This window comes from Suillus fuscotomentosus, assembly GCF_016647785.1.
Source record: "Suillus fuscotomentosus strain FC203 chromosome Unknown F5891scaffold_38, whole genome shotgun sequence".
Classification (NCBI taxonomy): Eukaryota; Fungi; Basidiomycota; class Agaricomycetes; order Boletales; family Suillaceae; genus Suillus; species Suillus fuscotomentosus.
In genome coordinates this window covers 69,413-93,417 of record NW_024539550.1, presented here as the reverse complement: position 1 = coordinate 93,417, position 24,005 = coordinate 69,413, and the positions used below count along the sequence as shown (strand labels likewise).

Sequence of the window (24,005 nt, the reverse complement as noted above, 5' to 3'; positions counted from 1 at the left end):
AGATGTATAGTGAATTGTTACGGCTGACTGTGGGTATGTAATGATGATCTTTGAACCCTGCAGGTGACTCGTCCAGTGGCTGCTCGACGTTAGTGTAGGAATCACGGCCTGTCTCTGCCGTTCGCCGAAGGACCCGACGGCGATGCTCATGCTTAGCTAGTTGTGCCGGGGTGTCTAGTTTACTAGTCAACGGATAGTAGGCTTTGAGTGCTCTATGCGCTAACTCTCCCTGGCCATAAAGCAAGTTGACATAAAAAGGTGTGAATAGCTAAGATCCACATACTATTTGTGATGTAAAGGAGTCTACAGTCCCGAAGAGCCGGATCATCTGTAGATAATCCCCCATGGCATGAAACTTGTAAGTATTCAGATTAAATTTCTTGGCCTTTCGGCCGCCACTCCCTGGATCTAGGGAGTCGAAACCTGAGCATTGACGCGCGGCATTGCGCTCACGAGCAGATTTTTCCTTGGGTAACTCCACGGTGGTGAAAGTAGCGCAGGTAAAGTCCCAGAACTTGCGTAGCTGACGTGAGAGGCGCTGGAAGGTCTCATCCAAAACGGATAAGGTAGTTTCTGAATGTATCCTCAGTTTTGCGAGGGCATGCCATTGCGCAAACCTGATCAAGAGTGACTGTACAACCTCATCATGGCCTGCTGGGAAAAGGCCTTCGAAGACTGGCATAGCGCACTGTAATAGACATCAGCGATGGGCATTGGCAACTTAGTCAGTTAGACACACCTGTAAGATATCCTCGAAGTCTCGAGCCGCAAGTCTTTTCATTTCAGAGGCATTATTGGTGAATCGCCGTATGACTCCATTGCCATATGAAGGAACTTGGCGAAATCTGCGTTGATCACTTTTAAATCAGTAATTAGGACAGTGTAAGTGAATGGACCTGTTATCAAGAGTTGCGACCAAGCAGTCCCCCCCAGGAAGCGCATAGAGTAGATGGATGAGATGTGTGAACAGTGCCTTCCACGTACCTAGCTCGCATTCATGTATAAAATCGACCACAAGCATGCGAAATGTATCAAACCCTAGGGGTCCGAGTTTCGCTGCAAATGCATTCTGATTTACAGTCAGGTACTAATCAGGGGCCATATATTTCAAAGGCACTCACCACGGTTGGGACCCAGGACCCGTCTCCCAGAGTCCTTTGCACCTTTGAACCATCAACGGTGTTTCCAAACTCATATATGAACGTGCGAGCTCGAGTTACCCCTGCCAGGCAGTAAGTCCTAAGGTTGTCGATGCGGTCGCGCATATCTCCAAACAAGCCCAGGAGATGGAATGAGGCTTTTGGCATGAGGCAGCGTGGACATGGGCAAGAGCCCATGTCTTTGATGGTTGCTATCAAAACCCTGAACTTTCCATTAGTATTTTAATGAGAAACGGAATAAGAACACACTTTTCTGGATAATCAGCTGAGTATGTAAATATACGTGGAAATACCCTTCTCAACACGCCATCTGGGCACCGCAGGACGATTCCATGGCGATATGCATTAAGGAACTCTGCATCCAGTAACTGTTTCCAACACGAGTGAAACAATTCTCGTCGACAGTGAGCTTGAAGAGCCACTATGGCACTTTTCGATATTCGAGGTAAGTTGCTGAGGATGTCCTTGATACCATCTGGAAGCTATAAATCCAACATAAGAAAGATATATAAAGTGGGAGACTGATAGCTTACTGAAGGTAAGAATCTGACAAGATGGCAAGCACCAGATTTCGGTGCCGAGCGTGCATATTTCATTAAATTGCCAAAGTACAAGTACAAGGGCCAAGCCTTAGCCGTCCTGAAGTTTGCAAGGTGTGTCGCGTCAGAAAAGAACATAAGTCCAGCAATAACTCGTTCTAGTGAGCAGCCAGGTTCTTTGGGCTGCCTCTGCAGGTCGTCCTGAGCTTGAAGCCACGAGTCGGAGGTATATAACTCGTCAAATACCCATTCCTGATGATCGTCCAGGGGGTCCTTCCATAGACGCTTGAAGGGGAGAAGATGAAATGCATTCGCTTGAACGTCAGCGAATGCAGAGCGAATCACTCCTACGAGTGGTCGATAATGAAATCCGCGAACGCTGAATGACCTGGACTCGACCACCGACTTTGCAGGTATATCAAGGGTGATGTCTGTGTCTTGCCAGTCGTCCGGAAAAGTAGCAGTCTCGTTTCCTCTGCTAAGGTCCAATGCACGCAAACTTCTCCTCACCGAAAATCTATTAAGCTCCCTGGGATTAAAGTCCTCCGCCTGAATGACGTCTTTGACGAGCCGTGATACTTCAGCCTCCGATTTGTGAAGACTCCCAGAATTCATCCAGGTCATGAGGCGATATATAGTCATGTTGGGGAATGGATAAGGTGGTTCGGGATGTTGATCAGGCATATGAGTACCGTGAGCGTCGGAAATGATTGGACAGGATTTAGCAAGTAGTGAAGAGGAAACAAATTTGTCGGGCTCGAATGAGGGTCGTCTGGGATATTCTCGAGAGAGGCCTATGGCATTGAACACTGTTTGCAGGGAGTCGCACAGGGTCAGAAACACTCTTTGAATTCTACCCTGACGTCGATCTTGACTTTCTGTCACAGGTGGATGATTCCCACATGACTCTGATGGGTTGGCATCTTCGTCTGAAAGTAAAATGTCCTCGAAATGTCTTGGGATTGGTCTAAGCCTGGTGCGTTGTGAAGGTTCATTGTCACGGACTGCTAGAGAACCATGAGTACTGAGGGAAAAGATATAGAACATTAAAACTGTGCATACCTGGGACATGACGGTCACGTTCACCATGATCTTCCATTGCAACGTCCAAAACATCCAAGTCTTGATATGTAAAAGTTGGAGTACTCGGGCTAGGGCGAGTAGTACCAGGTATTTCAATAAGCTTAGGGACCGTGCTAAATGCCTGTTCGCAACGAGCTATGGGCTTCAAACGGTGGTTCTTTACAAATTGGACTGGTCCGAGCTATGATGTGTTGGAGAGTTAGGTGGGTCAAATCATGATGATTTTTGAGTCAGATCATTACTACTAGTCACTGAGACAAATAACTTATGCCGCGAGTACTACTGGCACTGATGGGATTTTGCAACGCTTGAATAGACTCTCTTGCACGGTGCCGCCGTTTCTCCGTAGCTAAGGTGCTCGCCTTCTGGTAATACCTGCACCTCGACCTATGTTTGCTGAGTCCGCGTGAATCAGTTTCCTTCTGCTAAGAACAATGCGGTGCACTACAGGACACCATGAAAAGGACGAGGATGGTGAATAGAATCCACGGTGGTAGATGAAAGCGCATTGAGCTACTTTCGACGTACTAGTTGGCTCAGAAGTTAGATCATCAGAGTGTGAATGAACTTGTAGCCGGTCAGCAACCGCCTCATTGGAATGACTTCACCCAACTATTAATATTTTCCGATCCTTATTCGTCTTACCTTCACTGCGCTTCCCACCCCTCCGCAATATGTCCCACAAGACCCATCCAAACCTTGCTCAATGCCAATGAAGAGTGGGCACAAAGCGTAGTAAGGGACATACCCGACTTTTTTGCTAGCCACCTGCCAGAATCCCAAGGCATGTCCGTCGCCCTGTTTTTAGCCACATTTTCGAAGTTCATTTCAGATCCTTTGAAGTTTGGATTGGCTGCTCTGACTCACGAGTACCGGAATCGATCATCACAGCATCTGAGCCTGGTGATATCTTTGTGCACAGAAACGTTGCAAAGTACGTGTAAACAAAATTCATTCAAATCCGTGTTATACTCATATCCCGTCCCTGCAGCCAATTCCACCTCCATGATGACAGCGCCCTCTCAGTCCTCTCATTTGCTGTCAAAGAAGTTGGCGTTGAACACGGCGAGTTTCTTATTACTCTCATGATGAGGTCGATCCTCTCTCTAATGAGTACACGCCTCCAACAGTCGTTCTCATCGGTCACACCAACTGTGGAGGTGCCATGGCTTGCATGGAAGCAGCCAAAGTTGCTGCCACTAACCCTGGCGCATCCACCCCACTCACGCACTGGTTGAGCCCCTTACCACACTCATTTGATCTCTCGATCTTTCTGCATGATCTGCGAATGAGGCCCTGAACAAGGTCGTCAAGGCCAATATCATCAAGCAGGTCGACAATATCTGCAAGTCGGAGCCTAACACCACTGCCTGGGCAGACCCGCATGTGAAGAAAGTTACTGTGTACGGATGGATATACGATCTTGCTGAGGGACGCATCAAGGAGCTCGTCGTTCGCGACTAACAGGCATGACAAACACAGATTACGCCTTGTTTATCTTTTATACCAGCACAATCCCCAAGGCTTTGCACCAAATTCATGGTTTTCGATGCATTCTTTGCTAGATTTTCTTGAAGTTGCTCTACACGTCGAAGGTGTGTCTAGGATTATGCATGTCTCTTAGTACGCCCACACTAGTACTGCAGGTGCACAATGCATAGATTTTGGAACCGCGCCTTCGGAGCTCAATGATTGCGATCTCATTGCTGAGTATCGTGACCAAATTATGGCCAAAATTCGGAGGTGCTTAGAGTGAGAAGCATCTTGATTGATCTGACTTGGACTCCAGGGCAGTGATGAGTCTCGCGTGCCACTTGAGTATTGCATTGAAGCTTTATTGCCAGATAGGCATTCAAGCAATTTCTGAAAGTCTCGCTGCAGAGCCAGAAGGCAATGTTTGGTCCAACACACTTGTCTGACGCTCGAAATTGATGCGCAGGATCTGGGTCCAGCTATACCGCTGATGCGGCACAATCCCCTGATCTGATACAATTGATCGCTTAGCCGACATCTGCGCAAATCAACATCCTCGATTGCATAGATAGGCTACACTATCTACAATATATTCTAATATACAAGAAACATAGTGCATTGCATATCCTGATTTCAGCATAAGCATAAAGTACTTAAAAAGTCAAACACCGCATACGCGGAGAGCAGCACATGGACCACTATGCAAGTATACGGATGTACCGTAACATTCGTGCACGCGACGAGACTGTCGCATGACAACCACCAGCTCACTCTGAAGAAAAGGGATAGCCTGAAGACACCGACAGGCTGCCAAGATGCAACAAGAAGTGCAAGGGAGCTGGCCTAGCTAGCTGCGGCGTCGCCAGCCATGAACTAGTTCTACACATACCAGCTCGCGCAGTCATGGTGCGCGCGCATAGGATCCGTGGCAGTAGAATAACTCGCTGAAGGTACAACAATTCAGATGGTGAGTCTGAACAATGTTGGGTCTATGCAGAACCTAGCTGCTATTCGACCCTAAAGGGTTTCTGGACCAGGCTCAAGGCTCAGAGGAGAGGAAATATCATAAAAACTACTGAGGACTCTGACTCATACTGGTAACTGGTGAAAAGATTGATTGCTTATGTAAGCTACAAAAGTGCCAACATAAGGTAAGGTAAAAACAGTCTCTACAAGCCCAGCCAGAAATGAATCCCTACATCGCGCCATCTAGAACACAGTCACGCCCGATTGTGTCCCCGCATACCGGCTCTTCACGTTGTCGAGGTCTGTCGTACCTGTCCTGGCTCTTGTAATCATATCCACTCATGCTGGCCATGTCAGAAGCACCAGCAGCAGAGGAGAAGGAGCCACGCCTCTGTAAACGGTCTGACTGCGAGAATGCCATGGCAGAACCGCCAATGCTTGCGGTGCTTGGCGGTCCAGCATCCTGAGAGATGATGGAACTGGCATAGCTACTGTACGTGCTGCGCTTCCCAACACCTCCGGAGCCGCGGGGTATACCAGGACCAAATCCACCAGCCGCTGCAAACATAGGGAGTCCAGAAGAATAAGTGGCTTGGGAGCGTAGAGACTGCACGTCAGACAGGATGTATCCGAGAGCATCATGAGTGCGGTAGAGACTAGTATCGAAGCGACTTGGTGTTCCAGATCTGCCTGCACCTCCAGTGCTGGGGATGTAGTCCCGTGCATTTGTCTCGTGGCGACGAAATTGGTCCATGGACTTGACGAGGGAGCGGCGAGGTTTACTGAATTGGATCATGCTCGCCTGTAAGTTATTCAGCAGGCCCTCGACAAGGGTGTTACGTTCCTTGTAGTGCGTAAGAAGGTAGTGCCACAGTGGGTGCTGTAAGGTTCAATCAACGGACTGCAGGATCAACCACCAAGGCGACTTACCTTGCTGAGAACCTTTGGGTTTCCAAGGATAACGACTCCATACTTTGCACGAGTCAAAGCCACATTCAAGTGATGAGGGTCATTTAAGAAACCGATGCCCTGGTGTTCATTGCTTCTAACGCAGCTCAAAATGATATAATCCTTCTCTCATCCTTGGAAGGCATCGACACTGGCCACCTCGATATCCTTATATAGCTCTTTCTTGAGAGACCCGTTGAACTGCATATAGTTGACAATGTAGGAACATTGGCCCTCGTAGGGTGTGACAACGCCGATTTGGTTAGGTACGACACCTGACTCAAAGAACTTGGTCACGATCTTCTCAATGTTGGATGCTTCCGTCCTGAGATCAGTGATAAGCGGCTGCAACTGGAATACGAGGACATTAGAAGTACCTATTGAGGAACGAAGTTCCACTGGAGGATATTTCCTCCTGGCCAAGGTTCTGGTAAAAGAACATCAGAGTGTCCGGGGCAGGCCAAGGGAAATCAACATTCTTGCGAAGACGCTCTGGAGCAGTGACACCATTCTGTAGCATGCCTTTATAGAACATGTTCGTGGGGAACTCGGATAAACAAGGGTGCATGCGGTACTGCACTTGCAGACGAATAGATCTATTGCTGAGTACAACCAGACGTTCGAAGAGCGATTGTGTCAGACCAGCACGTGCCACTTTCTTGTTCATGATAACCGGACCAAGCTGCTGATGATCGCCGACGAGGACAACCTGCTTGCATTCAAGCACCAGAGGGATCATACATTTTGATTTAAGGTTAGCCAATTACTGATTCATCAAAGGATATAAGCTCCGCACCTGGCTCAGCACCTTGCGTAGCTTCGTCGATCAACACCGTCCTGAACTTGAGTTTGTTGAGGCGAGGGTCACCAGCACCCACGCACATGCAGCAGATAACATCCGCAGCACCCAAAATCTCCTTCTCGCACTGCCTGATCAATGTCTTGTACTTCCTCTCATCATTGGAGCTCAATTCTCCTTGTTCGTTCTTCAGCATGATCAACTTCTGCAACTCCACGTGAGTTGTATTATTTGCCACTTGTTGGTGCAGTGTCAAGAACGCGACACCAGAGTCTAGAGCTTTATGAGATTTGGCAGTCAGACGCACGACCTTTAAACCGGTGGCGTGAATCTTTTCAGTGAGCTGGTTGACAGCCACGTTCGACGGCGCACAGATGAGAACCTGACCTGGATTCATCTTGGCAAGATGATAGACGATGGAAGCAGAAGTTACGGTCTTTCCAGTACCAGGAGGGTCCTGGATCAAACTAATGGGCTTCTGCAGAACACCCTTGACTGCATACAACTTTTGAGAGTGGTTAAGCTCGGGAAGACCTGGCGCAGAGAATCGCTTAGGCATCTGCGTGCGGAGAACCTGGGGAGCAAGATCATGTCCGAGAAGCTTTTGATACTGGCGAGGGGCTCAGCAACTTCAATAGGATAGAGGGACAAACATACAATGTAGCCACTAACACTCTTCTCATCGACTGCAAATGTCTTCATTGCCAACTGCATCCTATCAAAGCTGGTGGATTTCCAGACAAAATCTGCCGCAAAATTATGCGTGCAATCGGTAGGTACACCTTCGGTCCGTCGTAATTCAAGCCTGATTTCGTCGGAAATGTCTAGAAAATGAGCATGAGCGCAACACTTTGTCTCGTGACATAAAGCTTACTGTTTGGAATCTTGATGATGTGTCCTACCCCGTCCCAAGCCTTGTGCAGTTCGCCCTGGTACCTCAACTGTAATTCATCACCCACAGCAAGTCTGACTTCACCGCTCTCGAACTTGGGCAAGCAAAACCACGCAACTCTCTTCTGGTTCAAACCAACATCCCATCGGACAGTTATATCAGTCTGAGTCTGACTCTCCTTCATATAAGTGTGAAAAACAGGCACAGAAGCAAGGCTCGTTTCTCGTGTGGCTGCATGCTGCATGTGAGCTCTTTGAGCGTAGGTGGATAATGAATCGATACAGAGTATGATGTCGGCTCCACAGACACGATGGACGAGATGATAGAGCAGATGGTGAAGTCCTGGAGGTGATGGCTTGTGTAAGATAGGGCGCGTTGAGGCCCGCATGGCTTGCACTGTCCCGACTCCACAGCGCACTGTGACAAGAAGCCAAGTCTTTTCAGTATAGGAAATCCCCAATAATGGCCCCGCAAGAAGCCAGCCTTTTTGTCAACCTCGACAGAGAGCATTGAGACTCTTCCATAATTAACATCCAACCCACAAGGACATTGAAGGTCCCGTCTCCTCTTATTTAGCGAAGGCACGCTGAGGCCATCATGCAGTGATCAATACGTTTAGTACCTATTGAAGGGGTTGGTAAATGTACGATGACAGAGCACAATTGTCTAACCTGTAGTGCGAAGCTTTGATTTGACCTTGGACAGGGATGTCAAGATACTCGGACTGCTCGGTACTGAGCTCAGTCAACTTGACATTGAGTTGAGCAAGGTGAGCACGAGCAACCTCCTCGTCCAGCTCCTTGGGCAGCATGTGAACACCGAGAGGGAATTTCCCTGGGGTGGTCCAAAGAGCAATCTGGGCCAACACCTGGTTCGCGAAGGAACAGGACATGACGAAGGACGGGTGGCCGGTGGCACAACTGGTAATTCATCATAGGTTAATTACAGGATAGAAATCGAATTTGAAATCAACCAACCCCAAGTTTACGAGACGACCCTCAGCGAGGAGGATGATGTGACGACCAGAAGGTATTGTGAAGCGGTCAACCTGAGGCTTTACATTGACAGCCTGCTTGGCATTGGCCTTCAACCATGCAACATCGATCCCAACATTGAAGTGATTGATGCTATCAAAGAGTGAGTTCGCATCACCAAAGTAATAGATACTGTACGCACTTGCAAACAATAGCATCCTCAGGCATGACCGAGAAGTGCTTGCCAGTGATGATATCATGGTTACCAGTGGTAGTGACAAAGATGTTTGAACGCGGAGTGGCATCCTCCATATCGTCACCTCATAACCAGCAATCGCAGCTTGCAGGGCGTTGATGGGGTCAATTTCCGTAACGAGAATGCGCGCGCCGTATGAACGCAGTGATTCAGCACACTACACGATCAACCATCAACGACAGCCGGGGGAAAGCGAAAAAAGACTACTCACTCCCTTTCCGACATCACCGTAACCAGCAACAATGGCAACCTTGCCAGCAAGCATGACATCAGTGGCACAATTGTTACCATCGACAAGAGATTCCCGGCATCCATAGTAGTTGTCGAACTTGAACTTCGTGACAGAGTCGTTGACGTTGATGGCTGGGACCTTCAACCTGCCTTCATGGAAAGCCTTGTACAGGTGGTGGGCACCCGTGGTAGTCTCCTCAGAAATACCTTTGATGTCTTTATTCCGGCAAAGTCAGTGGTGTGTTGTAACATGGATAAAAAAATACTCACCCTTCAGGTATTGCAAGAATTTTTCGTGGACAAGGGTGGTAAGATCACAACCGTCGTCAAGAATCATGTTCAATGACTTGCCACCAGGGAAGGCAGTAAGACTCTATTCAATACACCATTGGTACTCCTCCTCAGTCTATCCCTTCCAAGCGAAGACAGGAACTCCAGTTGCAGCGATACTATGAAGTCATGATTAGGATGCTGATATCATGGAAAAAGATATACTCACGCAGCGGCAGCATGGTCCTGGGTCGAAAAGATATTCTACCAATGGGAGTGAGTGCCTCGCGATGATCACATAACCATAGGCACCTACGCAAGATGACCAGGTGACTTCAGCGCCGAGAGCAGTCAATGTCTCGATCAAAACGCAGTTTGAATGGTCCTGCAGAACATAAGGACTTCCACAATGATTAGTCGTTGTTCGAACTCACATGTGCAAGCATCCAGCCACACGAGCGCCAGAAAGAGGCTTAGAGGGTCACACGTATTGTACAAATCATACTAATATACAAGCCACCGAAGTTCAAGGTGGGGTTAGGGTTATTCCATATAAGGCGATCCGTTCTGGAGCAGATCGCCTTATACGGAATAACCCTAACCCCCTCACCATGGCCGCTTGAATGTGCGAATTTCAGTCAACAGTCACTTGTAGATTCACATTTTGTTTGGACATGCTTATATTGAAGTATTATTTGCACACAGTGTTTGGGGTCTCTCAACTGCATGTGACCAAAGTCGCTGGCAAAACAAGCACACCGTACTGTCACAATTTCGAAGTAGAGCTACTACTACACGGTGGAGTTCGCCGCGTACAAGAAAACCAGTAGGTCACTACCGTAGGTGTCCTAGTCAATACAGTACTTAATGTACTAGTAGTCAACGATGGTCTACTAGCACAGAATAAGTGAATTCTCTTCTCCTTCTGCCAACCTAGGTGCTAAATTTGAATGGAACTGTGGGATATCATGAGACGCATATGATCAGGCCATGGGTATTGCTGACATTTGCAAAGCGATTAGTTTGGCAAAACATTACTGGTCATACTGAACATCTCACCTCAGGCACTGCTGACCAGAGTCTCCGCCCCTCCGAGTATGCTGTCCAAGCATTTGTGAAAGCGACACTCAACACCTTGTGTGTCTAAGTCACCAAAGGACAACCCCCATTCAGCACCAATTTCCTCCAAATGATCAAGTTGCACATTTGCAATCTGGCAGGCCATTAGATCATGTGTATATGCAGCAACGGTGAAGTTTGCGTCATTTTCTAGCTGGTTCACATCGCGTCTGACCAAAACGCGTTCGAAATAAGAAGCCTCCACCACGCTGTCAACATATTGTTGGGCATAATCCTTCAGAATAGACTGAAGAACTATAGCGTGTCGTTCAGCTGATTCTAGTTCCCAAATGGCTGCAAGAGCGCGCAAACGCTTGCTTTCAGTGTCAGCTCATTTTGCCATGACAACGGAGTGGACGGTCGAGTCTGGCATGCACTTCATGCCTTGTTTGAAGATATCTTTGCCCTGTTATTATGTTCATAAGTTTGATCTGATTTGTGATATTGGCCCTGGAGTAAAAAACGTACTTGATGGACATCTATTAGGCTGATATCAGCTTCATTGCGCTTCAGAATATTCTTCGTCATGAAACGGTGCTCTAGTGCGGTAGGGGTATCACCCCCCGGACAACGGGGCTGGAACTTTGGGACAGCACGACTTGTATAAAGCGACAAATGTTGCATTACAGGAGGAAAATCCTCTGGGAGGGATGAATTTGAATGAATAGCAGCAGTGTCATTGGGGGATGGGGTTGCAAAACATAATTGATTGGGGTCTATTGTCATATTGGAGTGATAATTGCAAGGGTGCTTGACATCAGGCCCAGCCTCAGGCTGCGACTGCCACAGTGTGGGTCGTTCAGTGGAAGAGTGAGATTGACTGGTACCAGGTGACCCCAACATCGTCTCAAAATGACCAGGACTGCCAGAAACTTTGGGATAAGCAGAATTAACAGGGGAGGATGTCATGTTCATTGCAGGCTGGTACAAGGCTTCGGTGAGAGGACCTTTGATTTGAATCGATACCAACTAGTACTAGTATTGGTTCACCGGTATTAGTGTGTGAGTGTCAGCGGAGTTTTAACGACTAGAAGTGCTCCCAACGAGTCGCTACCAGCTTGAAGTAATTTGGCACTTACCCTTTATCCGACCCAGCCTTTGTTTTGACATTGCCTTCGAGTTCTCACATAAAAAGGGACATAACATATAAGGTATCAGTAAATAGTACCAGAATTGGTATCCCTGTACCATACCTTTGATTTGACATTGCCTCGAAGTTCTCACATAAAAAGGGACACAACATATAAGGTAACAGTAAACAGTACCAGATTCAGTATCCCTGTACACAATGTATAAGGTATCAGTAGACAGTACTAGATTCGGTATCCCTGTACCATACCTTCAATGCCGCGACTTTGATCCTTGTGCCACGATAAAATGATGCTGTAGTATGCTGGAGTAACTTTTCGAGTACGCCGCAGGTCGACGTAATATGTACGAATCGATTGATCACTGATAACATTTCTAATTGTGGGATTTGAACACACAGAACATATCAAGAAGCTACTGTATCGAGGGCGTGCAAGGTAAATAAGTGACATGGCAGGCTAGAAAGAGTTCAGATATGATTTTCCTTATCCGTGTCATCAACTCGCGCCTTCCTTTTCCCTTTAACCTTCCTTCTTGCCCTGGCACGTTCTTCCTTCATGTGAGCTTTACAAACGCGACCATGAAATGTAAATGCGGCACCCTCCGACATGCCCACCTTCTCCACATAAAATTGACTACCAAAATGTGCTGCTGTCGGCAAATACAATATGCCATGCTCTCGGAGTGAATTCTCATACTGCAGGAAGTCCATGGCAGGATAGCGAGAATGAATGCTCGTAAGGACACTGTGAATCTCTTGCTGCGGTTCGTCACCATCGGTTTCTTCATCACTCTCAATATAGAGGGCAAATGTTCTCTTGAGTGGTTGAGGAGCCATCGTAGGGCACTTACTATCTTCTTGTTCGGGGAGTGTACCATTAGAAGCCCGTGTATCATTGACGGATGAGAGATGGATATGAGTATGGATGATGGGCGAGATGGGCTCGGTGGGCACACGCTGAAGCGATGCATTGCTTTCCTTGTGTCTTGCGGAAGTCGTCAAAATGGGGTGTGCTGGGTAAAGTAAGGCAGGCGTTGTCTGGCTCTCGAGCATCATACTAAAATTCATCGGAGTAACCAAGAGTTGCTTGGAGGCATATAAAAGTATATGTACCAGACATTTAGCCCATTCTTGGAGGTCTTGGGTACATAGCGAATAATGCGGAATGTTTGGCTGTGATGTATCCACCCAGCAGAATGTGTTCTCCGAGTCTCCGAGTCGATGCTCGGAGCAGCGCAACCTGTTCTTGACGTTCTCGAGTTCCTTCATGTATGGTAGAAGTGGCCCGTTGGATATCAGGTTTTGTTCGCCTGCGGAACACCAACGCGCTTCTTGTTTTGTCGACTTTCCTTTGAATACGGCCATCTGCAGCAATTTACTATCATCTTGTGCAGAGAATCAACAAATTACTTACGGTATTAAGTATTTCAATTGCAACTGTCTTCTTAAGTTTCCGTCCAGACATTTGCTCCGCCCTCACAGTTTTGAATGCACTGGTGATATCTTGGGAGTTTAAAAGTCGGTGTGGCGCATCCGTACGGCGAGTCGTCAACAATCGCCAGCCTAAGTGTTCATACTCCTTTGGAAGGTCCATCATGGCCCTTATGGAATCGAACATATCCATCGGATGATCAGATTCCCTGTAGAAATGTTCTACATATGTCATAGATTTACTCGCATCAGCAGTATTCAAAGGAATGCGAAATTCAACTAGTAGTGACGGTGTCAGTAACTGAGTCACTCGAGACCATCATCAGAATTACCTTTCTCATTGAGAGATTGTTGGTTTACTGGTTGTCCTTCCGCAGCTTCTGGGGAATGCCATAACTGAACTGCACGAGTGCAATGGATCTTGCTGTCGTCGAGATTGGGCACTTTGTGACGCACACCAAGGAGATTGGCTGCAGTTTGAAGATGAGTGTGCTGGCGGACAGATTTTGACATGTGAGGACTATATAGACTTACTAATACTTTGCCCGCCCACCCTTTATATTCAAATTCCTGTCAGACTGCCATGATTACAGCTCTAGGCGATCTGTAACCGAATCAGGAGGCTCGCTATGATTGCCTAGAATGACTTAAGTCGTAGTGTTACTTGATATCCGCTTTTAGGTCTCACCAGAGAGGACTAGCATTGCAGAAATTTTTGCTAAGTAACGGTACCGTAGTGACGGTAAGAGCTTGCAATCAAGGTCAGAAAGTGGAGAACTTACCAAAGCCTGACAGTGACAGTGACAGTGACACCGTTTCACCTGTGCTAGCAGAAGTGACTCGCATTGAATGCACATGGGTCATCGCATCGTGACGGTGTCAGGCTGGAATTCACTTGAGTGTTTGTTACGACTAACTCATTCAGAGACTCGGAGCACTTACGGTACTAGTAAGGGTGATAACGGTACCGCACTAAATGATCATCCCCTTGAAGACAGTGCTATTGCAATTGGGAAGGTAGGCGAGAACAGACCCCGAGGCTTGGCGTGTACACGTCTTTCCGAAGTACATTCTACGGAACAAGTTCTATTGCCTTTTAAGACGAATGGACGATTTCCTAAAAAAGACTTGAAGCATAATACCGTTGTAGAGACTCGTGCATCTCATAGTGTGATATGGCGCTTTACACTAGGGAGTATACAGCACCAACTCGCAGCATCACTCTGTGTACCATCCACAGTGATTCCTATATGACGCGCAGCTTTCCCGCGCAACGCGCGCCATGCGCGCACCATTCCCGCGCTTCACGATGTATACGCGCGCGCGCGTTCCCGCGCTTGCGCGCCCTATAGCGCCAGCCATCCAGATGCATCCATCCACTGTCCACCAAGCTCCCTAGTGCGTATATTTCCATTTCCTTTATTAGCATAGTGTTCCATCTTTATTTTTATCATGTTTTCTCACTCATATATATATTTACATACCTACTCGGTAGCGCTTCGGCTCCGCATGACCGCGCTTAGGCGCGCTATATAAGTGCCAGCAGTACATACTATTATTTACCTTACTTTTCCCTGGAACTTACTAGTTATCACCCACTATTTACTTAGCAGTACATAGTAGAAGTCTATTGGTCTACACTTTGCATCTATCTTTTCTTATATTGCTTTATATCATCACTTAAGCTTAGTCTCTTTTATTTCCGCTTACGCGCGCGCGCTTTCCCGCGCTTCGCGCTAATACGCGCGCGCGTTCCCGCGCCTTCGTACCTTGCGCGCACTTGCGCTTTCTCACGCTTCGCTGAAGCGCGTACCTCTAGATCTTCGCAGCACTCGCTTCCCCTAGGGTCGAACGCACTTGTCTCCTCAAGAATAGCAGACTAGGTAACGCGCGACCTCACAACGTTTTATAGATACAGTTAGGAGCATCCTTGTTCCTCATTGTATAGTTGTTTCTACAACTGGAGCCCACCGCGAGGGGAGCAGTCAGCAAGATCTACTTTTGCGCATCTTCGCACTTCACGCTATTTTAACGCATAAAGGTCAATCTCTTTGCATATTCAAAAGCTAACCAATTTCTAGTCACGCATTCTCGCGCCTTGTGCGCGCGCTTTCCCACCCCTGTGCGCCTTGCGCGCGCACCTTTCACGCGCTTCAATGCCCTTCAGAATGCCCATCCGTGGCACAGCAAACGCGCCCAAGTTCGATGGCACTACAGACAACCTTGCCGAGTTTATTGACACCTATGAGCAGCTCGCTGATGATGCAGGACTCCAAGGACTCGACCGCATCAAAGGTATTATCCGCTACCTTGAGCGCGACGATCGAGAACTATGGGGCGGAATGCCCGAGGCGCAAGTAAGCGATTACGACGCCTTCTTAGATGAGGTGAAGGTAATGTATCCTGGATGGGACGGTAAAAGGCGCTACGCGCTCGCAGACTTGCGCGCCATCGCGCGCGAATACGCTAACAAACCAATGCCCTCTTGCACAGAACTCAGCAATTACCTGCGCGCATTCAGGAAGATTATGCAGCCACTCATGGATGAAGACCGTATTGGAAAGGCCGAACGCGACCGCTTATTCATGGAAGGAATCCCTAGCGATGCTCAGGCGCAAATCCGCTTGCGCCTTATGATCAAGTTCCCCGACCACCACCCATACGACCCATACCCATTCATGGACGTCTTCGCAGCTGCGCAGTTCCTATTACCTGCGCGCGCTTTTCCCGCGCCAAGCGCACCAGTAAGCGCACCAGTTAGCGCGCCTGTGGTAGCGCCAAGCACACCAGTGCAAGCTAAGGTAGCTAAGTACAAAGATCGCTACCACGCGCGTCGCGCAACGCAGGATACGACCATTAGCGCTAATGCAACAGCTGGACTCTTCTATCGCGCACCCTCAGATGTTGTACTTGACAGAAAGCCACCAGTTCCTATTCACGTGCCTCGCGCGCGCGCCTTTCCCGCGCCTACGCGCGATTCACGCGCACCTCAAGCATCAACTGCGCCAGCATGCAAAGCTATATCAGACTGCATTACTTTAGATCACGAACTCGAACGCGCGCTCGCAAAGCGCGCTGCAGGCGCCTCTTCACTATCATCCTCAGCAGCATCATCTCCTTCACAATCCGCATCATCTCCATCACCATCAATCGCATCAGAAGTCAGGGATGACTCTAATCATCTATTGCACACTAACGCGCCAGTTGAAACACGCGCGCCTATTGCTATCGCATCGCGCGTGTCTATCGCTATCGCATCGCGCGCGCCTATTGCTATCACCTCGCCATTAGTCAGGGATGACTCTAATCATCTATTGCACACTAATGCACCGCTAGAAACATGCTCGCCCCTCGCTATCGCAACACTTAAGGAAGAAATCTCGCCAATCATGCCATCACCATCACCGCTACCACCGCTTGCATCATCAGAGGTCAGGGATGACCCCAAACATCCATTGCACCTTGGCGCGCCTATAGAGGAGCCTTCTGCCGCATCAGAGGCTCAAGTCGCACCTTGCATCAACCAGAGTTTGTCTCTGGAAATTCCAGATGTCACTCGCGATCACGCGCACATCGCACTTTTTGCTTCCAGTGACTATCGCATGCCGGTAAAGCATCCGTGCATCACGCCATCTAACCACCAAGCAGAGCATGTCTCAGGCGACCCTGGCGCGACTCAGGCGCACCATATTGCGCCTGAGGACGCGCAATGCGCGCGCCTAGAGGCACGGTATATTTTTCCTCATCTTGTTTCGCATTTTTTGTCTTTTTCATGTTTGAAGCTCTTAAGGAGCTATATGACGCTTCCAAACACTGTAATTTCATTTTCGCACCACCCCTTGTTCACGCGCCATGATCGCGCGCATCACGCAATATGTGCGCGCATTCCTGCGCCTCGTGCTTTCATAATTTTAGCAGAGTTTTCACGCTACCGCATTTCTATCGCTTCTCCCCTTCTAAATCGTATTTCTATCATTCAACACAAGGTATATTCCAATCAGACATCCAGGCGCGACATAGGCGCGCGCCTGACACATACATATGCGCCTAACCCCCCTATCATCACCTTTAACTTCGCACTTCGCACATTTATTCGCATTCTTCGCACTTTTGCTTACCATGTCAATTTCATTCCTGTGCGCCTTGATGCGCACTATTCTCCTTCACCTATGCGCCTATTGCGCCTTGATATACCACCCTTACAGCCCATTGGCGCAACATTTGTGCCTAATACTTCACTATATACATTTCTCACTAACACATTTACAGAGAAGTGGCCGTTCCTCGCGTGTTCGGCCAATATAATCAAATTCGCGCGAAATCGCACCAAGGCGCGCGCATCCTATCAGCTTGTAGGGTGCCCCTACACCCCTTGCAGCGCCTTCCATTGGCGCGCCTTCAACCTGCAGCGCGTTGTGCAGGAATTCATTCTGCCAGTCACAAGCCCACCCAAGCACGCCAGCCTCACACATTCCAACCCTACCTTGGGTAACGCGTTAGCTCGCAAGAGACGCGAAGTGCGCTATTACGCGCACTCGCACGCACTCAAGGAGGAGGATCAAGCGCCTCAGCTGCGCATCAAAGAACAACGTATACCATCGCTGTTTCATAGGATACCATTCGTTTTACCCTGGGTTTCGTCCAGCGCTCTTTCATTTTATTTTCTCTCATTATAACGCCATCCAAAGAACTAATAACTTACTGATATATATGCACATAGGAGTCGCCAAAAACAAGAAAACAACCTTAGATTGTGCCCGCGTAGCTCAATAGTATTATTTTCTCTTCGCACGCATGACGCGGCACCATGCCCTTTTTACCTTAGAACGCGCACATATGCGCGCAGTCTTCCCACGCTCACGCGCACATACGCGCGCAATATTCACGCGCCCATACGCCTCGCGCGCGCACACATGCGCGCTTCCTGCGCCTCGCTCATAGGAAGGTGTAGATGTCGACAGCCGCACGAAGAAGACAAGTCGGATAGGACATCCGCAAAGTTTACCATTTTTTCCTTCGCATTTTCACATATAGTTTTACTCACACTGTTCAAACCTTACCACCTAATATTTAGCGCGCCTAGCAGGACTTGGTTTGGACTTGGATTGGATCGCTCTTGGACCGCACCACTTCGCATCATACGCACAATACAACACATGCGACACTCACGCGCTTTCTCGCGCCTTGCGCGCGCGCACTTTCTCGCGCTTTATGCCATATGCGCGCCACATCCATATCACTCTCACATCATCGCCTCACACCCAGGGAACACTATTCACACCAGAGTCACCCTTGCAATTTGCCATGCTACGCTTCATTCCCGCGCCTTCACGCATAGCGCGCGCACATTCTCGCGCCTTGCGCGTACCATGCGCGCAACTTCCCACGCTTCACGCACATCCACGCAATAATTCCTGCACTTGCGCATTCATCGCCCAACGACCCAAGCATCATACAGGCATCGCGCACACATACTCTCACGCAAAATCCTCACCATGCGCGCGCTGAGTGGGGACACTCAGAATTTAAGTCCCTGGGAGATGTAGAGACTCGTGCATCTCATAGTGTGATATGGCGCTTTACACTAGGGAGTATACAGCACCAACTCGCAGCATCACTCTGTGTACCATCCACAGTGATTCCTATATGACGCGCAGCTTTCCCGCGCAACGCGCGCCATGCGCGCACCATTCCCGCGCTTCACGATGTATACGCGCGCGCGCGTTCCCGCGCTTGCGCGCCCTATAGCGCCAGCCATCCAGATGCATCCATCCACTGTCCACCAAGCTCCCTAGTACGTATATTTCCATTTCCTTTATTAGCATAGTTCCACCTTTATTTTTATCATAGTTTCTCACTCATATATATTTTTACATACCTACTCGGTAGCGCTTCGGCTCCGCATGAGCGCGCTTAGGCGCGCTATATAAGCGCCAGCAGTACATACTATTACAAACCTACTTTTCCTACTTTTCACTTACTAGTTACTACCCACTTACTACTTAGCAGAATATAGTAGAAAGCTATTCCTTTACATTTTGCACTCTTATATCTCTTATCTTGCTTTATATCACTACTTAAGCTTAGTTTCTCATTTCCGCATACGCGCGCGCACTGTCCCGCGCTTCGCGCTAATACGCGCGCGCGTTCCCGCGCCTTTGTACCTTGCGCGCTCCTGCGCTTTCTCGCGCTTCGCTTAAGCGCACACTTCTAGATCCTTGCTGCACTCACTTCCCCTATAGGGTCGAACGCACTTGCTTCTCTAGTAACGCAGACTAGGCAGCGCGCGACCTTACAACTTTTACAGATACAGTCAGGAGCTTCTTTTGTTCCTCATTGTATTGTTGTTTCTACACCGTGTAAGGTATGTAAATAAGGTTTTGGGGGCGCATGTAAACATGGAAGAGGTCAGAATCATTGATCAACCGGCGGACTCAGCGCGGATCCATTAGTCAGTATCTGTGTGAGGGCAGTTAGCTCCATCGCAGACATATCCTCCAGCAGTGAAACAAAGCGATCATGATGAACCCGATGTGTGCTGGTGAGAAATCGGACTGGGACGCATATACCCGTGATGCGTTCTTGCAGCACCCACAGGCAGAGAGTAGCGGTCATTGCTAGTAACGGTTTGTAGTTGAGATTGTCACTGATGTACCTGTGGAATTGATGCTCGCTGTCACGTAGCAAGTATCCCACCAATGCTATGATAGTTGGGTTTGCAAAAGTGACGGTAATATTATCTCCATTGACCTAAGGAGACATGCGACTCATCAGAAAGGGGCCCAACTCTGCGTAACGCACTTACATGTAATGTGCCATAGAGAAATGTGTCATTCTGCACCAGATGATTGGCACGCGATGTGCGCTCGGCGATGTGGGTGCCGTTCACTGCCGTGGCGTAGTTGAAACCAAGACCATATTTGATATAGACGAATGTTTGGACCACCGCCGCCATACTGCCAGATATAGTGGCGAGTTCGGGCTCAAGCCTGGTTCTGAAATATTCCTTGTCATTTTCCAGCTTATCCAGCACCCAATACCGGAGTGTCTCTGTTCCAACCCGAGTCAGTCCAAAATCGACTACTTGAAGTTTTGGAGAACATACCATCAACTTGTTGACTAACTACAGCTCTACATGCAGCATCTACCATGTGATCAATATCGGTAGGTAACAACGACGTCTTGAATGCGGTCAGTTTCATTGAATGGATGCACCGATCCAACATCATTTCAGAGCGGTATGGGATGATTGTGAATTGTGTAGACGATCGTGTTTGTGTCTTAGCGCGTTTAGCGCTCCGGCTGGATGTTTGCTCTTGGGGGACTCGACGGCGGCGGCGGGGTGCAGTGAGGGCTGCATGTTGGGAGATATCGTCGAAAATCTGATGGGATGAGCGGGAAGGACTAGAGAGATTCGGATGGTACGATGTGTTGTCAAACACGGATGGGTTCACAGATAGAACCGGAGCCTCAGGCTGAGGGCCGTCAGGCTGGTCAGGCTGGTGGTTCGGCCCAAGGGGTGGCGAACTTGCGCAGGCAGTTGGGCTGGGGGGAGGCTGCCAGGTAGCAAAAAAGTGCTGTGGACCCGACCGGTAATATAAACGCTGGGGTACGGGGTGGGCAATGACAGGCTCAGGCAGGCCTTGCCTGGAGGGCAACGGCCAGTGCGATTGACCCTGGTCAGCCGCGGTGTAGAAACAACAATACAATGAGGAACAAGGATGCTCCTAACTGTATCTATAAAATGTTGTGAGGTCGCGCATTACCTAGTCTGCTATTCTTGAGGAGACAAGTGCGTTCGACCCTAGGGGAAGCGAGTGCTGCGAAGATCTAGAGGTACGCGCTTCAGCGAAGCGTGAGAAAGCGCAAGTGCGCGCAAGGTACGAAGGCGCGGGAACGCGCGGGAAAGCGCGCGCGCGTAAGCGGAAATAAAAGAGACTAAGCTTAAGTGATGATATAAAGCAATATAAGAAAAGATAGATGCAAAGTGTAGACCAATAGACTTCTACTATGTACTGCTAAGTAAATAGTGGGTGATAACTAGTAAGTTCAAGGGAAAAGTAAGGTAAATAATAGTATGTACTGCTGGCACTTATATAGCGCGCTCATGCGGAGCCGAAGCGCTACCGAGTAGGTATGTAAAAATATATATGAGTGAGAAACTATGATAAAAATAAAGGTGGAACTATGCTAATAAAGGAAATGGAAATATACGCACTAGGGAGCTTGGTGGACAGTGGATGGATGCATCTGGATGGCTGGCGCTATAGGGCGCGCAAGCGCGGGAACGCGCGCGCGCGTATACATCGTGAAGCGCGGGAATGGTGCGCGCATGGCGCGCGTTGCGCGGGAAAGCTGCGCGTCATATAGGAATCACTGTGGATGGTACACAGAGTGATGCTGCGAGTTGGTGCTGTATACTCCCTAGTGTAAAGCGCCATATCACACTATGAGATGCACGAGTCTCTACAGCGGCTAACCCAAAATCAACGCCCTGTGGCGACAGGGGCCATGATTGGTGGTGTATCATGGTGTCTGACCCATGAATACCTTGCCAGTGCTGGTGCGGGGCCCACAATGAGTGGTGGCTTGCGGCGGCCTGAGTCGAACTTATTGAACTTGCCAGATGGGCATGAGGCAGCTGTGGCTGAGGCGGTATCCATGCTGATTGAGTTTGATAAGTCCCATTATCATTGAGTTGATGACTGTAAGTGAAGTCGAAATCCGTGTGAGGACCGGGAGGATCGTGCGTGTTGAATTGCTGGTCGATGTCAGCCTGCAATAGCTGATCACCCCACCCTGACATGATGGGTAGCGAGTAACAATCAAAAGAGAAGTACTCATCTTGAAATATAAACTTTGCAGCGAACTCGAGGTCGGGCACGTGAAGGTCATCGATTGAATTCACTGATCTGCGAGTAACCAAAGGGTAAATTTCATAAATGGCAAACCGAGGTGTAAATACATAATGATCAATATCATTGCATAATCGCCGTGATTACACAATCTGCGCACCCTAATAGTCACGTAGTCACCGCCTCAAGGCTCAGGCCATCAATCAAAAAGATGCTAGCCATCTACCAGATCCAAAAATTTAGGCGTTCAGCTTCAGCGACTGCGACAACATTCCTGGGAATATCGGAGTTTTAGGGTCGTTTTGTTCTTGACTTGCAACTAAACCTGGGAACACTCACGCCAACGACATTGACCCACTCAAGAACAAATCAATGTCGGTTGCAAAAGTCAAGCTAGGAAGATCTTTTGGGTTACGCATGAAGAGCAAGGACGCATTGGAAACGGAGATTACTAAGCTTGGTCGTGGGAAGGCGAAGACGCCCAGCCCTATGAACTTGAAGGCCACACAGAATGCCCAGGACAGACAGCCAAAAGATAAACTCTGCTATAAATGGCACGCTCATGGCAGTTTTTCTGTCTGTAATTGGAGTGAGTTCTTGAACTCTGAAATATGTCATATCATAAATCTCCCAACAGCCGAATGCCTTCTCTCCCTGAGCTTTGCGACTTGCAGGATAATAATCTGCTCAGAAACATGGTAAGCAGGCTCACCGCACTCGAGGATTATACTTATAATGATTCTTTGTGCACTGTTAGTTATGTCCAGGTCAGTATCAACGCTGTTGGTCACCATCACTTTCAATGCTAAGTCAATCTCATCAAGCAGCTCGTCCTGCTTCCCCTGAGCCTTTGAACGTGCTAACATCGCATGACGTTCTGCTACAGTGATATCTAACTCGTACCACGAACACTCGTTGATTGGTCTCCTCACATATGGAGTATTTGTTGTAAGTACATTTTTATCATCCTCCCAGATCATTCTACCCTCTTCATTTGTATGGTCTGAAATACGGAGGTCCATTCTGATTTCGCATCCTCCTAGCTCTGACATATATTGCAGCAATGGCGAGGTTTTTGGACCGCATACTTGGCCAAATCCATCAAGTTTGTGACTATTTCCTCAAAGCAATACCAAAACATGCCAATAAGCCATCAGATGTCATTGAAATTTTATTATATTGTGAGTGTACTGGTACTGTGTAAACTTCCCTGCTGACTATACGTAGAACTCGCATTGAAGATCGCATCGAAGCTATCCAAGAACACTTGGCTGACTTCACCCCCCATCAGTGAGCCAGCTTCACATTTATTCTTGCGCTGTCTGCGCCTACTGATTTTTGAGGTGTCCTTCAACCAGAAGATATCGATGTTGACGGCCTGTTGTGAGTGTACTGGTACTGTGTAAACTTCCCTGCTTACTATACGTAGTAGAACTCACGTTGAAGATCGCATCGAAGCTATCCAAGAACGCTTGGCTGACTTCAACACCCCCCATCAGTGAGCTGGCTTCACATTTATTCTTGCGCTGTCCTGCGTCTACTGATTTTTGGGATGTCCTCGAACCAGAAGATATCGATGTTGACAGCCTGCTTGAGCTAGAAGAAACTGACGTAATGTGATTTTTGGGAGAGCCTTGACGGTGTAGAAACAACAATACAGAGAGGAACAAATAATGCTCCTAGCTGTATCTATAATAGTTGAAGGTCGTGCGTTGCCTAGCCTGCGTTACTTGAGGAGACAAGTGCGTTCGACCCTAAAGGGGAAGCGAGTGCAGCCAAGATCTAGAGGTACGCGCTTCAGCGAAGCGTGAGAAAGCGCAGGTGCGCGCAAGGCGTGGGAACACGCGCGCGTATTAGCGCGAAGCGCGGGAAAGCGCGCGCGTGTATGCGGAAAATGATAAAGACTAGACTCAAGTGAT

General features: G+C 48.5%; 5 protein-coding genes across 5 annotated transcripts; 1 reads left to right on the top strand and 4 right to left on the bottom strand.

The window, feature by feature from the left end:
* Positions 1 to 2,899: 2,899 nt before the first annotated feature.
* F5891DRAFT_981710 (carbonic anhydrase) lies at positions 2,900 to 4,538 on the top strand (the record flags this gene model as incomplete). The annotated part of the gene is made up of 7 exons (XM_041377145.1): positions 2,900 to 2,985; positions 3,469 to 3,570; positions 3,615 to 3,716; positions 3,774 to 3,942; positions 4,076 to 4,234; positions 4,293 to 4,377; positions 4,429 to 4,538. The coding sequence occupies 7 exons, from the start codon at positions 2,900 to 2,902 to the stop codon at positions 4,536 to 4,538; spliced, it is 813 nt and encodes a 270-aa protein (XP_041224128.1).
* A 926-nt stretch (positions 4,539 to 5,464) lies between these two features.
* F5891DRAFT_1236854 (AAA domain-containing protein) lies at positions 5,465 to 6,704 on the bottom strand (the record flags this gene model as incomplete). The annotated part of the gene is made up of 5 exons (XM_041369652.1): positions 5,465 to 5,504; positions 5,533 to 6,101; positions 6,152 to 6,295; positions 6,320 to 6,494; positions 6,547 to 6,704. The coding sequence occupies 5 exons, from the start codon at positions 6,702 to 6,704 to the stop codon at positions 5,465 to 5,467; spliced, it is 1,086 nt and encodes a 361-aa protein (XP_041224127.1).
* A 1,021-nt stretch (positions 6,705 to 7,725) lies between these two features.
* On the bottom strand, positions 7,726 to 10,816 carry F5891DRAFT_1236850 (S-adenosyl-L-homocysteine hydrolase; the record flags this gene model as incomplete). The annotated part of the gene is made up of 10 exons (XM_041369651.1): positions 7,726 to 7,750; positions 8,532 to 8,780; positions 8,838 to 8,987; positions 9,037 to 9,074; positions 9,155 to 9,247; positions 9,302 to 9,537; positions 9,592 to 9,694; positions 9,908 to 9,992; positions 10,026 to 10,063; positions 10,667 to 10,816. The coding sequence occupies 10 exons, from the start codon at positions 10,814 to 10,816 to the stop codon at positions 7,726 to 7,728; spliced, it is 1,167 nt and encodes a 388-aa protein (XP_041224126.1).
* Positions 10,817 to 12,268: 1,452 nt separating this feature from the next.
* Positions 12,269 to 13,744, bottom strand: F5891DRAFT_1190622 (uncharacterized protein; the record flags this gene model as incomplete). The annotated part of the gene is made up of 3 exons (XM_041367338.1): positions 12,269 to 13,165; positions 13,215 to 13,510; positions 13,564 to 13,744. 3 exons carry the CDS (start codon positions 13,742 to 13,744, stop codon positions 12,269 to 12,271), a joined length of 1,374 nt encoding a protein of 457 aa, XP_041224125.1.
* A 5,901-nt stretch (positions 13,745 to 19,645) lies between these two features.
* F5891DRAFT_1190620 (uncharacterized protein) lies at positions 19,646 to 22,037 on the bottom strand (the record flags this gene model as incomplete). Its single annotated transcript, XM_041367337.1, has 4 exons — positions 19,646 to 19,981; positions 20,037 to 20,281; positions 20,337 to 20,878; positions 21,712 to 22,037. 4 exons carry the CDS (start codon positions 22,035 to 22,037, stop codon positions 19,646 to 19,648), a joined length of 1,449 nt encoding a protein of 482 aa, XP_041224124.1.
* Positions 22,038 to 24,005: the final 1,968 nt, after the last annotated feature.